At 33.8% G+C, this 15,105-nt stretch overlaps 1 protein-coding gene across 2 annotated transcripts in view; it reads left to right on the plus strand.

Moving 5' to 3' along the window:
* Nucleotides 1-15,105, plus strand: part of LOC106459560 (protein dead ringer homolog) — an 88,305-nt gene that overhangs the window by 9,731 nt on the left and 63,469 nt on the right. The window contains exon 2 of one of the 2 annotated variants that reach the window (XM_022386061.1): nt 8,045-8,521. In XM_022386061.1, coding sequence (XP_022241769.1) covers nt 8,045-8,521 — 477 coding nt within the window. The remainder of the gene's footprint in view (nt 1-8,044; nt 8,522-15,105) is intronic. The other variant, XM_013919186.2, reaches the window with a different exon arrangement.

Genomic DNA, 15,105 nt, shown 5'->3' on the forward strand with positions numbered 1-15,105 from the left:
TAACGTACGACGTACGTCGACTAGTACGACCTACATACTTATTTAGTTTAAGTTAGTAGTAGTATTACTTATTTATTTAATTAATAGTGGTGTGTGTATATATATATATATATATATATATATATATATCAGTGATTCCAATTCATTGATATACGTTGGCTCACACCATAACAGTTCATGAAAATGTATCACATAGCCTAGATACTACTATGTTTGCCGTAGCCTATCCGGCCTAATGAGCCTTGGTATTGAGTGAAAGGTCTCGTCGGAACTGGATGTGGTAGATGTAGTGTAGTCGATATCTAATATGTTTTTTCCTTTGCTTTCATTTATGGGTTCTTAGAATTACTAATGTAGTTTTCTCCATTTGGAGCTGGTTGTTTAACCCGTTCCAGGAACAAGACTAGTTTGCTGCTTCGCCAGTTCTTGTGATTTTAATAGTAAAGTTAATTCAAATAAATAATGTTATAAAATATAGATAAATAGTGTTGTGTTATTAATTCTTACTCTGATTTGTAAATGACTTAAATAAACTTGATAATGAAAACTGATATCTATACTGCCAACTGAGTCTGTCGTATTCCAGCTGGCTTGATGAGCCCTGGTACTAGACGAAAGGCTTCGTCAGAATTGGGTATAACAGATGTAGTGTGATTGATACAATACATTTTTTATTGCTTTCATTCACGAGTTATTAGAACTATTATATGTACCTTTGTGACTATGATATATCACCAGATAAATGGACAAGTATTAAAATATTCACACACAAGAAAAACAATGTAGGGGAGACATCTTAGTAAAGGGGCAGGGAAGAGAGTGGGGTATGAGGAGTGAGCTCCTCTTTAGTATCCATTTCTACCCAGTTTTGCTAAATAACACAATAGGGCAAAAAAGTGCTAGTGATTATGTTGTTTTGGGGCAAAACTCATAATGGGCTACCTGCGCTCTGTTCACTGCAGGGAATCGAACGCCAGATTTTAAAATTGTAAGTCGTAAACTTACCGCTGACTCACTGTGGGACAGTAAAAAAAGAAAGAGTACAGCACCATAATTTTATCCGCTCAAAAGAAGTAGCAGCGGAGATGAAAGGCTTAAAATATGTTTCGAATTTTATAAGAGAAAGATAGGAACGTTTACGAGGTTGAATCGAAATATACCTCGTGCTGGAAAGAACTTTTTTTTTCCTTATCAGAATTGGTAAGGGAATTACTAACGCAACTTGGAGCTTTCGATAACTTAACATGACCAGTTGGTGACAATTCAGACATCTAGTCATTAAAAATATTTTTCTAATCATGAAACCACCATTTTTCAGTACTAGCTTGGAGATTCATAAATACGCCATTTAAAATTATAAACTGCTGGGATATTTACTATTATTTTGTATATTGATAGAAGAAATTGCAGCACTGGCTTGTATTTATATTTTATGATTTTGTTTGTTTCCACCCAGTAAGTTCAGTAAAATCTTACCCAAGTTATTTACTTCATCCTAAATAATTAGAGTTTTTGAGTTGCACCACAGACCTCCCTGGAGCAAAGATCCTCAGCACAGCCTAAAAGCTGCAGTGTCATTACTTTGTTTCGAAAAAGTAACTATAAACAATTCTTTGCTCTCTTTCAAAATAATAAATCCTGAGTCTACAAATTCAAAATCTCTTTCGGTCAAGTGACATGATTATGTAGTTCCTTAGGTCGTAGATCAGACAGTGAACCCTGATCTTGTATCGAAATATGTCTCGAAATTTCTAGTCACTTGAGTAAATGTGAAAGACGTGAATATTGAATAATTTAAATTCAGACATCGCCAGTCTTTGTCTTTGCAACGCTTTCATTATTTATTCTGAAAAATTTGCCCATTTAGTTGCTGATGTGAACCGAAATTGAAAGCTAGCATTACGTTGCACTGTTACAAATTGCTCAGCCTATAAATACATCAACTAACACTCATCGAAGATACACCGAACGTCAATTATGTTAGGTTTTTGCAATAGTGCTGTCAAAACTAGTATTCAAGCTTTATTTTTAAGAAATACGAACCCCTTAATGAAATATTTTCACAGCATATGGCTTGATCTGTGACTTAATATGTTAAATAAACTTTCATGTACAGTTCTTACTTTCATTACCACAGATGATGCAGGAAACTTACATATACAACCTTCATTCAGATGCGTGATTTGAAATACCTCAAAAAATGCCTCAGTTTTGAGAATTAAAGCTTCACTCATGCAGAGTCGCGTTGGAAGTAGAAAAGAAATATCAGTTTGAAAATCTTCTACAGAACCGTCTTAAAAATGCTTTTATATTATAATCTTTACACTTAAAAATTACAACCCACAAGTCATTATTTAGAACTATTGTATAGAATGATAGCTTGAATCTCGTTGTTAAAACTTGACATTTTCCTTGTACAAGTACGTGCAGTCACCCAAAAATGTGTTTTAAAGATTTTTGACGTTGTGATAGAAAATACAACAAATCAAGTATATAATATAAGGTGTTTCCCCTATGGTAGTATACGTTTTTGTTGATATTTTCAACATTAATCTAATCAGAGTATAAACGCTATTTTATTCCTTTGTTTTGAAAATCCTCTCTGAATTAGATCAGTAGGGGTATGGACTACTCCACATCAATATAATCTTAGGTTACCCAGAAACAAACAACGTTGATTAAATTTTAATTAAAGCGGCAGATGTATTTATTGTGAACATTACTTTTATGATTTCTTTCTTTAACAGCAGTTAATCTATTGTACTGCAATAATAAAGCTTCTTAAGAAAAAAAACAAAAACTTTCCTCTGAATACACGTTGGTAACGAAAAGCAAGATAGTCGAGTCCTGCAGATGGTGATGTTTTATTAAAATAAGTAATTACTTAATAAATTAACATTTTCTGATTTTCGGTATTTGGTAGTAGGCAACTGTCAAACCTGAAATATTATTAACTAAAGTTACATATTTTACAAAGAATATTATAAAAAAAAAAACTCGCATGAGAACCAAAATATGTTAGAATAATATAATGACCAAAATAAAATGTTAGCTGTATGAAAACATTGTAGTTCTATTATTTAATCAATTCTAAGTCACAAAATATAAAGGATTACACCATCACAAAGATGGAAATTGGTTTGCATTCAAGTAATAAGTATTTATCTTAAATCAAATTTATATAAACTGTTTAAATCTTACAGAATTTCAAATTCCTTTTTCAGGGTTAGACCATTTTATACGACTTACAAAAAAACGAGTTTGACCATAGCTGTTGTTTTGGTGTTTGTTAAAGATATTAGTTGCAGAAGCAATAAGTTATCATAAGTCTTTTTAACTCTTCATAAATTTTACGTTTTTCCTCAGTCATTAACTTAGATTTGATAGAAAATTCAAAGATCGATGGCAAATTGCGTCTAACATGTGAATGTCCTGAACTGTTTTTGAACTAAGATGATAAAAAAAAACTCTATGACCCGAATGCTTTCATCTTCAGGGGCAAACATGGATGTTTATGAACTAGAAATTCAATCAAAACCCATGTTTAAATTGTTTTTAAAACTATGACTGAAGGAATGGTACGTTCAAACAATGTTTCACCCTCTGTCTGTGTGTGCCCCCCCCCCCCAAGTGGCATAGCGGTATGTCTACGGACTTCCGATGCTGTTTATATACCCGTGGTGGGCAGAGCACAGATAGTCGATTGTGTAGCTTTGTGCTTAATTTCAAACAATTAACTCTGTGTGTATGAGTTTATTCCCTGTACTGTGTAGTCTTTTCTTACCAAGCGCCATCTTTAAGTTCGTGTAAAACATTTTGTGTAGTAATGTTTCACAGGAATTAGTTTTCTATCTTAACAGAAAGATATACTTCATGATGTTCAACCCGTAGAAAATCTCGTAATCCTCCCTCTTTGGCTACAGAAGAGGACTGTTTATATAGGAAGGTGGAGGTTTCGAGCCCAATATCAGTGCTCATCAGATTGGCTGGAAGGGAAAGATGTAAATGTGGTCTCATATATAATCAGATTTGATGAACAACTGTTACTGTGCAAGCCAGATTAAGCATGTAATTTGCAATCATAATCAATTTTACTTAAGTAATTTACAAATCAGATTTTTAGATTGAGAATTGATAATACAACATCATTTATCTTATTTATAATTTATAACTAGTTATTTATTATTATTTATTTCAATTAACTTTAGCATCAATCACAAGAGCTGGCGAATGACTTCTTGTTGTCCGAGCTGGTCAAACAACCACAGTGTCAACGGTAGAAAACTACATCAGTAATTCTAAAAACCTACGAGTGAAAGCAAAGGAGAATACGTTATGATAATTTGTCAACCATACTACATCTGATATCCAATACCGACAGGGCCTTTCGCCAAATACCAGGGCTCAAGATAAGAGATTGTTGAAGACTGGTATAAGAGGGAGCTAGGGTTAACATGTATGCTTTGGAGTCAGTGTAGGAGTATGGTTTGCTTCAAGTACAAGAGTAATACGGAATAGTAGATGCAACGATTTGGATGCCGACTTGATGTAGTAAGAAAATCGGGTGTGGTAGAATGCAGTGTTTAAAGGGATACGTTTGCCGGATTAAGATACACGTGGGATAAGAAAAAGTGATGAAGATAGAAACCCCCTTGTATAAGTTAAGTGTGTACTGGGATGCAGATCTTCTAAAATATGATTGGATGCAGTGATTGAGATAGAGCCGAGAGCAAGATAAGCTAGAGTAAGATAAGCATTTTAAGAGATGTATAGGAACAGGGCAAGCTTTTAGAAAAAGTTCATATTAAATATTAGGTTTATTACTGTGGTACAAATGTCATTCGCTAAATCAAAATAAATTAAAAACATTATACGAGTTTCGGGAACAGCGATTTGAAATATCTGAACAAGTATTTCAAAATATCACTTATCAGTCGGGATGACTGATTGGTGTTGGTATTAGTCATTGGATCTTAACATGTTCAGTTAATCAAACCATTAATGTAATGCTGACTTAATCCACGCCTTTCATTTAACTATTCTATTTATTTAACGTTTAAATATATCTGTGTGCTGTCAAAGGTCACATTATAATTACATTTTAAGGTTGGGCTATAAGATTGAAAGCTGTACGGCAATATAAATTACTTATTACAGCCGATCTATCTATCTTTATTTTTAGATTTACCGTGTAACTTACAATAGATAGTTTGAATATACGGATTATTACTCCGTATATATGTACTGACTGTTAAGAAGTTTTACAGCATATATAATATGTTGAAATGAAGTACGTAACTGACCACGAGCGCATGTGTGTGTGTTGGAAAATACGGCCAAGGAGGACGTTAAACATTTCCCATCGCTTTTAAGACAACTTTCATTATTTTCGATCTTGATTTAAAAGATATCGTATATTCTTTTGAACACAAGTTGCTGTAATATAACAACAGTTCACGGACAATTTTTAAATACAATGTACCGTATTTTGACGTGTGAATTATTGGGAATAGAGCTTCAACAAAATATTTTTAGATAACGTTTAAGAACTTCAATTCTGAGTTTACTGTTAGGACTTATTATTATAGTAAAAATATTTCAAATCCGAAATCGCTGTTTAACGTATGGCTTTGATGTCACTGACATAACTCAAAGGCCCGGTATGGCCAGGTTGTTGGGGCGCTCGACTAGCAACCCGAAGGTCGTGGGTTCGAATCCCAATCCCACCAAACATGCTCGCCCTTTCAACCGTGGGGGCGTTATTATGTGACGGTCAATCCCACTATTCTTTGGTAAGAGTAGCCCAAGAGTTGGCGGTGGGTGGTGATGACTAGCTGCCTTCCCTCTAGTCTTTCGCTGCAATATTAGGGACGGCTAACGCATACAGCCCTCATGTATTTTTGAGCGAAGTTCAAACCATAACTCAATGTAGACCTATATATTATCGACCTTGTGTAATAAATTCCTTAACACAAAATTATCTTTGTGGTCAGGTTCGAATCGCAGATGTTTTAGGTAAATTAAACTGAACATTAAAATATTTTTTGACATTCGCATGTTTTTACAATTTAACCTCTAATTTCGGCATGTTGAAGAAAGGTCAAATGATATAAATGCGATATCGTATAACTAATTTAAAACAACGCACAAATATTGTTTTTTCTCATTCAACCCCCCCTTCCCCTCCGATGTTTAGTAAAATACCTCTTTCATATAAGCATGTCTTCAAATAATTTCTCCAACATGAAAATATTCACCAAAACGTATAGACACTTGAATATCCGGGAGACATAAGTAATGTAATGTGTCAGAAGTGAATGGTCAGATTATAAATATGCACGTCATCACAATGATTGTCCATTAATCAACCTACAACTGAGACTAAGAAGTTGTATAGGGTCCAGACCGAGGCCAGAGAAATTATACTATAACGATGTTTTGAAAGGTCTTACGTTTTTCTCCCGAAAACATTTGGAGAATATCAATTGAAATAAGAAATTAGCAAAACAGCCAGTCGTACACCTTAACTAAGGAATGAAAAACTAAAGAAACTATACTTTTGACATAACGTTAACTGTGTGATTAATTGACATCATTTTAAAACATACCGAGTGGGGAGTTTCTTCTTTCATGGATAGATATACAAACGTTTACAATACACAGCGGGGGTAGTTGGTCGTGCAGATTGTACTTGATGCTGGAGGCGAATCTGTATAAATGTGGACGTTGTGCAGGTTCTTACTTATCGTATTATCATTTTCCCTTTCAAATGTTTGGGATAAAGGCAGAGAAGTTCAAAAAGAATTAATAAAGAAAATTTGAAATATTTGCTCATTAATTCTTATTTTTGCATGAAGGTAAAATACTTTGTTGAAAATGTTGAATTTATGTATTTAAGGATACAATAAAATAAATTTATTGGGTGTGTAAATTTGGACCTACCACGTGAAGTGCTCTGGTGAATTTATGTAGATTTTACCACTACAGATTTGATTTTAGCTTGCAATCTGCGTAATGGGCAAGATTAAAAATAAGGGCTGGAAGAGTAAATGACAGTGAAAAAAACCCAAAAACTAACAGGTTTGAATATTCTTTCATGGTTTGAAATAGAAATATGATGTTAAACACTCGTATTTAAGTAGTAAAATTGTTTGATTTTAAAATATTAAGAATGCTCTAATGTGCTTTTCAGAGATCTTGATCCGTGTACTTAATTCTATAAACATTCGAGATATGCTCTGTAAATTAATGACACTGATACACTATTTTCTACTCGTGTTTCTTTATACACAATAAAAGGAGCACATTTGTGACATTAGTACACACTAAACAAGGAAGTCAGTGTTCAACTATTATAATTTGTGAATTTCACACCTCTATTTATTTTGCAGAATTGATGCAATATAAAAAAAAAATCACGTGACTTCCTTATGACATTATCCGTTGCCCTCTATATTTTCCAGTATAAATATGATACCGACGTGTTGGGACTTTTGCTTGTGGACTCGACTTGTACCATGTATTAATATGATAGAAATTATGTGATCGTATTTTGAATTTCACTAATACTGAGCAGATATATAAAGCACGAGCTAATTTGTAATCTCGACCTCTGATCTTTATAATTGTTTAGCATATTCATTCGTAGTGAATATTTTGAATTATTCTTGTTTAACTATTCTTTAGTTTCAATTTTAAAAGAACTATTAGTATTATCATGAAAACGTCTGACTTAATTATAGCAGTCATTTCTGGCCATGTTTTAAATTAGGTCTGATAATATTTCCGATTAACAAAAACGAATAATCTGTTATATACATTTCAGTTTAATACACCGAATCAACAAGGACTGGAGTTTTTAAACACTTAATCACCAATTAGTAAACGAATAACTAATTTTCATTCTTTGATCCACTTCACTCAAAACCGTAAGATTCTAAGCACGATCCCATATGTACTGAAAGTAGTGATTTGATACAGAAAATGATATTTACTATTTTTCTGGACTCTCCAAGTTTTATTCACCTACTTCTATTTTCTTAAGCAGTCTAATCTGGAAGACGATGATCTAAATGACGACTTGGAATACTACGGATCAGAAAACGACATTGACGAAAACGTTCAGTTAGACAGAGCGAAGATGGAAGATGCGTTGGATACTAGTAGGTTGGCACGATTCAAAAACCAAGAAGATATCCAAAGTGACCTACATAAGCACAATAATAGACTTCGTCAAGAAATGGCAGCAGCGGTTGAACGACAAGCACAAGCTATAACCACTGCTGCTGGAATTATGTCAACTTCTTTATCCATGCAGTCTCTCACACCTCCATCTTCAATATTCCCGGTCCCGTTCACCCATCTACAAACAGGAAACAACTCCATGGCTACAACCAGTCCTCCCAACACTGACTCAAAGTCTTCATCACCAGCTATAACTATTCCAAGTTCTACTTCAAATGGAGGCCAAACTTCAGAGCTAGATCCATCTAAATGCACCTATGAAGAACAGTTTAAACAGGTTTGTTTACGACTGTTTTTATCCGAGTGATTTGTTAGTTATCCAAACATTGCGATGATGCATAGAACGAGATTTTTAGAAATCCGTTGTCAACCAATATGACGCTAAGGTAGAACATCTTAAAGTTAACTTTGATTGTAGGCACATTTAACTTTACCAGTTCCATACTTATATACAGCGACTATGATTATTTCCTCACGTAGGTGTATATTAATGATTTAACTCTCTTCCCGTGAAGAATCAACATTTACAACCTACACTTGCAAATATCAGACTTCCACCTACTTTGTTTCTTAGGTTTAACAGGTCGGACTGTACTGACTTTGCTTTTGATTTGTGAATATACAACACTAGTTTTCATCTTTGAGTAGAAATATATTATAGTTTTAGCGTTTTGATGCTCAACATATCTATAGCAATAACTGTTTAGGTCCTGTTAAGTGTTACCAATTAACTTATTGTTTATGTTCTGAAGTTAGAATGGTCGATTGCTCCTTGATGATCTGTTGGAGTTGAATTATTTAAATTGGAGAAAGTGCTCCAGATCGAAAGAAGCGAAGAAAGTAAAACCCTGTGTTAAATCATTTCAATGTTTCCAAATGCAAACTCAAGTTCTTTATATTTTGTGAGGAAATGATTCATAAACGCTCTTGTTAAGAGGAGGTAATACAGATAAGTTACAATTAACTTGAATCTTTAGACAATCGCTTAACTAAGAAAATAAATTCGTACAGGCAATTACGCATTTTCGTACAGTTCTGACGTGGTAATTATGTAAAAATAAAACTCTTTGTTATGGGTGTACGTATCAACAAATACATAACCGCGCCAACAAAGTTGTAACAAAAAAGTAAAATCATAGCATTTATACTTTTGTATAAATGATATCATTTTAAAGTGAAAATGTCTACGATCATAGCACCCTAAATCATTGGAAAGCAAGCTATAGATTCTATAATAGGTTAGGATCTGGGTGCTAGAACTCACAACGTCCCAGAACACACTACCACTCAGTCTATAACCAGTTGTGGGCAATGATAACTACCCTTAAAGACATAAGAATAAAATCTCATAACTACCCTCGATTTCAATGAACACAAATGTGACCACCCAACCACCACCCATAAAAATAGAAAACTGATATCATGTATTATCCTTCTTACCAAAGAACATCACCAAGCTTCCACCCCTTTCTAATCAACAGCTGATATTAATATATATATATTATATTAAGAACTATATGACCCACCTGTATAGTTCAAATAGTAATATTAATAATCTTTCCTGCATGATATAAATAACTAAACAATATAGTTCTAACGGTCATATCTCTAATAATACAGTAATACACGATATTATAGTGCTAGTGACATAACCATATATGACGTTTATAAACTATCAAACCACCTACATGATTCGGGTACCCCTATTTCCTTCCTAATACATTCAAGTAACCCTGGGTAAACTGAGCTAAGCTCAGTTGCCTGAAGTTAGCCTTTCCGACCCAGACATGCTGAAATTTTTTTATATGAACACCACTAGTCTATATATAAAGATCTCATTTACTAGCGTCCTCTAGAAAAATCGATATTTCAAGTAATAGATAATTGCATTCAGATTATTTGTAAACAATTTACTCTGAGTTATGAAATTTATTATAAAATAATTTAAAGACTAATAATTTCAAAATTATTGTAGCCATTAAAGAAAAGTGTGTATTTTAATAGTTCTATGTTATACATGAAGAAGGTGCTTTTATTACAGATTGTTGGATATATTTTAATTTGTGAGATAATTATACCTTTTAATAGCATATGTGCCAACGCACTATTTGGGGAGGGCAGTTGCAGGATGGGAAATTTAAATTCATTTTTTAATATTATGATATTAACTTGTGAGTGAATAAAGTGTAGTTGGACATATTTGACAAAAGAAGAAAATTTAAATTTCCCATCCTGAGACTGCCCTCCCCAAATAGTGTGTTCTCACATATACTGTTAAAAAATATAACAATCTCACAAACTGAAATATATCTAACAATCCGTAATAAAAGAACTTCATTTATAATGTAGATCTATTAAGAACAACAAATTTTCTTTAATGGTTACAATAAATGTTATAACTTATTAGAAAGTAAGTATTTTACAAACAACTTGAATGAAATTATTTGTAACTTGAAATATCGTTTTTTTTTTTTTTAGAGAATGCTGGTATACAAGATGTTTATATAAAATGGTTTGTTTGTTATGAATTCTGCTCAAAACTACACGAGGGCTATCTGCGCTAGCCGTCCCTATTTAGCAGTGAAAGACTAGAGGGAAGGTAGTTAGTCATCACTACCCACCGCCAACTCTTGGGCTAATCTTTTATCAATGAATAGTGGGATAGTTAGATTTTTTACATTCTTAAGTTCGTTTTGAGGGCACAGTTTTGTTACGAACAAAAGTTTTCAGGCTTATATAGGCTTATTCTCACAAATTTATATTCTCTTATGTTGTAATTCAGTTTAATATTTTTGATTTCATTCCTTTAATTCGCACACTCAATCCTTTTTTGATCGCACCTTTTTTCACACCTAAGGTGTTTTTGATTAGATATCATAACTTTTTGCCAATACACACCAGTAAACCAAAGCAAGTAAGAAAGTGACACTCGATAATAACCCACATGACCTTTCGGATCACAACCCTATTATTCGGAACACACCTATATTTTACAGAACCAACCATATTGTTTATAGTATAAGGTGGTAGTTTTTCCTCTCTAAAACAGTGTTAATAGCTTCTTTTATACTAACGCCATGGAATTTAGATGAACAGGTTCTTGTCATCGCCCCTATGCAATCGGTACATCTGTATCAAGCATCATTATTTATACTAACTGCTAAAGCTAATATCACTGACGCTAAATAATTTTTAATTAGGATAATTTCATAAAATTTAGTAAATTTGTGCTGAAAAGTTGGCAATCAATAATAACCGTCCACTGATATGATTATTTTGAAAACTTGATCCAGAAACTGTTAATCTAGTTTGCTTGGCCTAACCAATACTTACGTATCTGCACGTCCTTCACCTAATAGTTTAGCTGCTCTGAATCAGCTGTGGCGGTTGGGTGATATTTTTTTGAGAGAAAATTGAGGGTGGTTGATATCAGATTTTTATATTTATGTCTTTAAGTGTAGTTATCATTACCTGGCTATAGACGGCGAGTGGTAGTGTGTTCTGGGACGCTGTGGGTTCCAGCAGCCAGATCTTAAACCCGTTATTGAATCTGTAGCTTTCTTGTTTTGCATCTGTTGTTTTGGTTATGTCCAATAGATGGAATATCTCCAAATGGTTTTGGGTGCTATAGCCACAGCCATTATAACTTTCAAATGATACCATTGATAGTTGTGTGTATATTTTTACATTGTTTTGTCACAGCTTTGCCGGCGTGTACTTATTGGCACGTACATCCATAATAAAGATCTTGTATTATTAAACACACCTATATACATGCTTCCCTCTCTCGCTTGGCTCAGAAGTGTGCTTGAGGGCTTATAACGCCTAAATTTGGAGCTCGATCATTACGGTGGACACAGCGCTGATAACCCATCGTGAATCTTTGCTCTTAAACAAAGCAAACCCAACAGTGTACATATTTGTGTGGTTCGAGCGTATGTACTTATTGACAAAAAGGTATTTTTTGGTTAAGGAAGCTGGGTAATATGAACGCCCTGTTCATGAGAACGTCAGTGACGACAAAGAGGGGCTCATCATCATGTATGGGTTCTTCTCCTAAATGTTGATTTAAGGTTCGGCAGCAAGTACTTTAACAATGTAGTTCATGTCGTGAATCACGTGACAAAATAAACAAGTGTTGTATTTCTTTTCACGGTAGTCTCGTTCGTTATCACGTGAACTTTTATTCTATTACGGTCTACACATCCCTCAAAACTTTGCAAAAGCGAAAGACTGAAAATGAAATTAACTACTTCACACCTGATGGATTACTAGTTGTTTCGTGTCCATCCCCTTTTCAAAACTACATGAAGTGATATTTTTTATCTATAAAATATTTATAAGTGGGTCACCAATAACTTTATGGACTTGCAACGCTAAAATCCGGAGTTCGATTCCCATGGTGAGCAGAGCGCAGATAGGCCTATTATGTAGCTTTATGCTAAAACAAACTCACTGTTACTATCCAAGGATCGCGATATTCCTTCACGATTTTACAGACTCCTAGCGGCTACATTCACATTCTTAATCAACTACATTAGTGATTTGATAATGATGTTGCAACATAATATATGTATATTTCTGGTATTTAGCAGTATCACCTTCATCCCTGAACGTCCTTTAAGTATTTCGTTGTGCTATTACGTTATTTATAAATACTACTAAAATGAAAAAATCTATAAAATGAAACTGGAAAAATATTTGTTGATTTCTTAATTTAGAGTCTCTGTTGATTATTATTTTCTTATTATTAAAAACGTTGATATATTTTACTTCATGAGAAATTTTATGCCCTTGGCTCTAGGCTAGGCGATCCCACACTACGTTTTACTTTAGACTTACTATACCGACACTAACTACACTTACAAGGTTTCACGGCACTCCCTACCTTCACAGCCCCTTACACCCCCGTCACTAAAATCGTAATGAGCAGACAGTAATCGAACTATTCTATCTGGATAAATACGTTGTGGCTGTTATGACTCCTATTTCGAGAAATCAAGCGTGCCACACATTGGCTTTTATATAGATTCGATTATACTTTCCACTTTGGTAATGCTTACAATATCCAATTCATTTCTTGGGAATCTCTTGAGTGACACTAGCGCTGAATCGTTACATGAATATATTTTTTACAAGAATAATGAAATGAAATCGCCTATCCGTATAACTGGTTTTCGTGACAAAAACCATATTTATTATTTTATTTTATCTTTTATACAAATTCATTTTACAGTACAGGTGCAATAAAGTATTCTAAGAATGGCCCTTAATGGTTACAAACATTTTCTCAAGGACGTTACAAATCTATTATTCTCTCGCTTGTAAAATTAAGCTGTCAGCCGAGTAGTTTTGCTAGCATACCGGTACGTTGTTTGAAGCTAAGCGGTTTCTTTAAATAGTCCAGAAAACGCCTTTATTACCTGAAAATTCCCCTTTTCTCCCCTCCAGTATTTATTAAACCGGAAATCATCGAAATGTAACTATAAATTACAGTTTTTACCGCTTTTCAGTTCTAATCTAAAGAGGTGACCTTCTTTAAGTAATGTATCACACTTTGTAGTTATTATAACAATGTTAATAGAGACACTATAGTAATGATGGTGGCAAACATTAAGTTGCAATAAAGAATACAACTATGTAACATTAATGAACGTATTGCGTATGTATTCAGTATTGTTAAAATTAGCAAGAATGTGGAAAAAAGTAATTAAAACAACTAAAATTGGATTTAGAAATGTAAACACAGAGAAAAAAAACAACAACAACAAATTCACAAAATAACATCCTAGTAAAGTGAAATAATGGAAATAATTTTGGGAATGAAAATACTTTCGCCTAGGTAATGTTGAAGAGGGAGATTCACCCACGAGTAAGAGGTAAGATAAACGCGTCTAAAGAAAAGGCTTAAAGAAGCGAAATTCTTTTGTTGAGTGGTGCATTTCTCACGACTGAGACTGTCATGGCGGAGGTATGATTGTGATCAACACCAAATCCCTTTAGGGTATAAACGAAATATTTACCTCTAACTCGTGGTCAAATCTCCCTGTTCAGTCTTTTCTTTCCTGTAATTATATCCCAGGCTAATATTTTATTGTTTTGCGAATTTATGTTTATTGTTTTTCCTGTATATATGCCCCCCCAGTAGTACTGCCGTATGTCTGCGGACTTACAACGCTAGAATCCGGATTTAGATATCCGTGGTGGGCAGAGCACAGATAGCCCATTGTGTAGCTTTGTGCTTAACTTCAACAACAACATCTTGTGTTTATATTTGTATATCTCATTTTAGTTCATATAATTACTTCTTTTCCCTATTCTTGCTCATTTTAATGATATTTAAGTAATAAGTTCAACAATGTTTTTATCAGTATTTTTGCCATCATGCATCACGTTACACGTGTGTAATAAGAATCTTTGTGCCAACGTACCTTTTAACGATTATTTCTGAGCCTAATTCCATTGTAACACGGTCTTTACAAATACCTGACGAAGGGCGTCTGCTCGAAACGTCGCACAAAATAAATTAGAAAAAGTTTTCATTCAGACGTGTGAAATTATTCTTTATTATTATTTATCCAAGTTTCTCTTCTCACGTCTTGCGGATTAACACTCATTCAAGTTTGTAACAATAACTTGAAATATTATCATCGAAGCTTTGTAGTACGTTGCAAAGTACAAATACGCTGCAAAGAAAAAAAATCTCCACTACTCTTAGACAAAAAGCATTTGGATCTCGCAGTCGAGTTTGGAAATAGCTTTACAGGAGATGAATAGTAATGCTTGGAGACGGCTTGAATGGGTAATGAAGAAAAACTTTAATATAAGTTTAACATAACAGCAGATGTACAACGTTTCGAC

The sequence above is a fragment of the Limulus polyphemus genome, unplaced genomic scaffold (assembly GCF_000517525.1).
Source record: "Limulus polyphemus unplaced genomic scaffold, Limulus_polyphemus-2.1.2 Scaffold627, whole genome shotgun sequence".
Taxonomy (NCBI): Eukaryota; Metazoa; Arthropoda; class Merostomata; order Xiphosura; family Limulidae; genus Limulus; species Limulus polyphemus.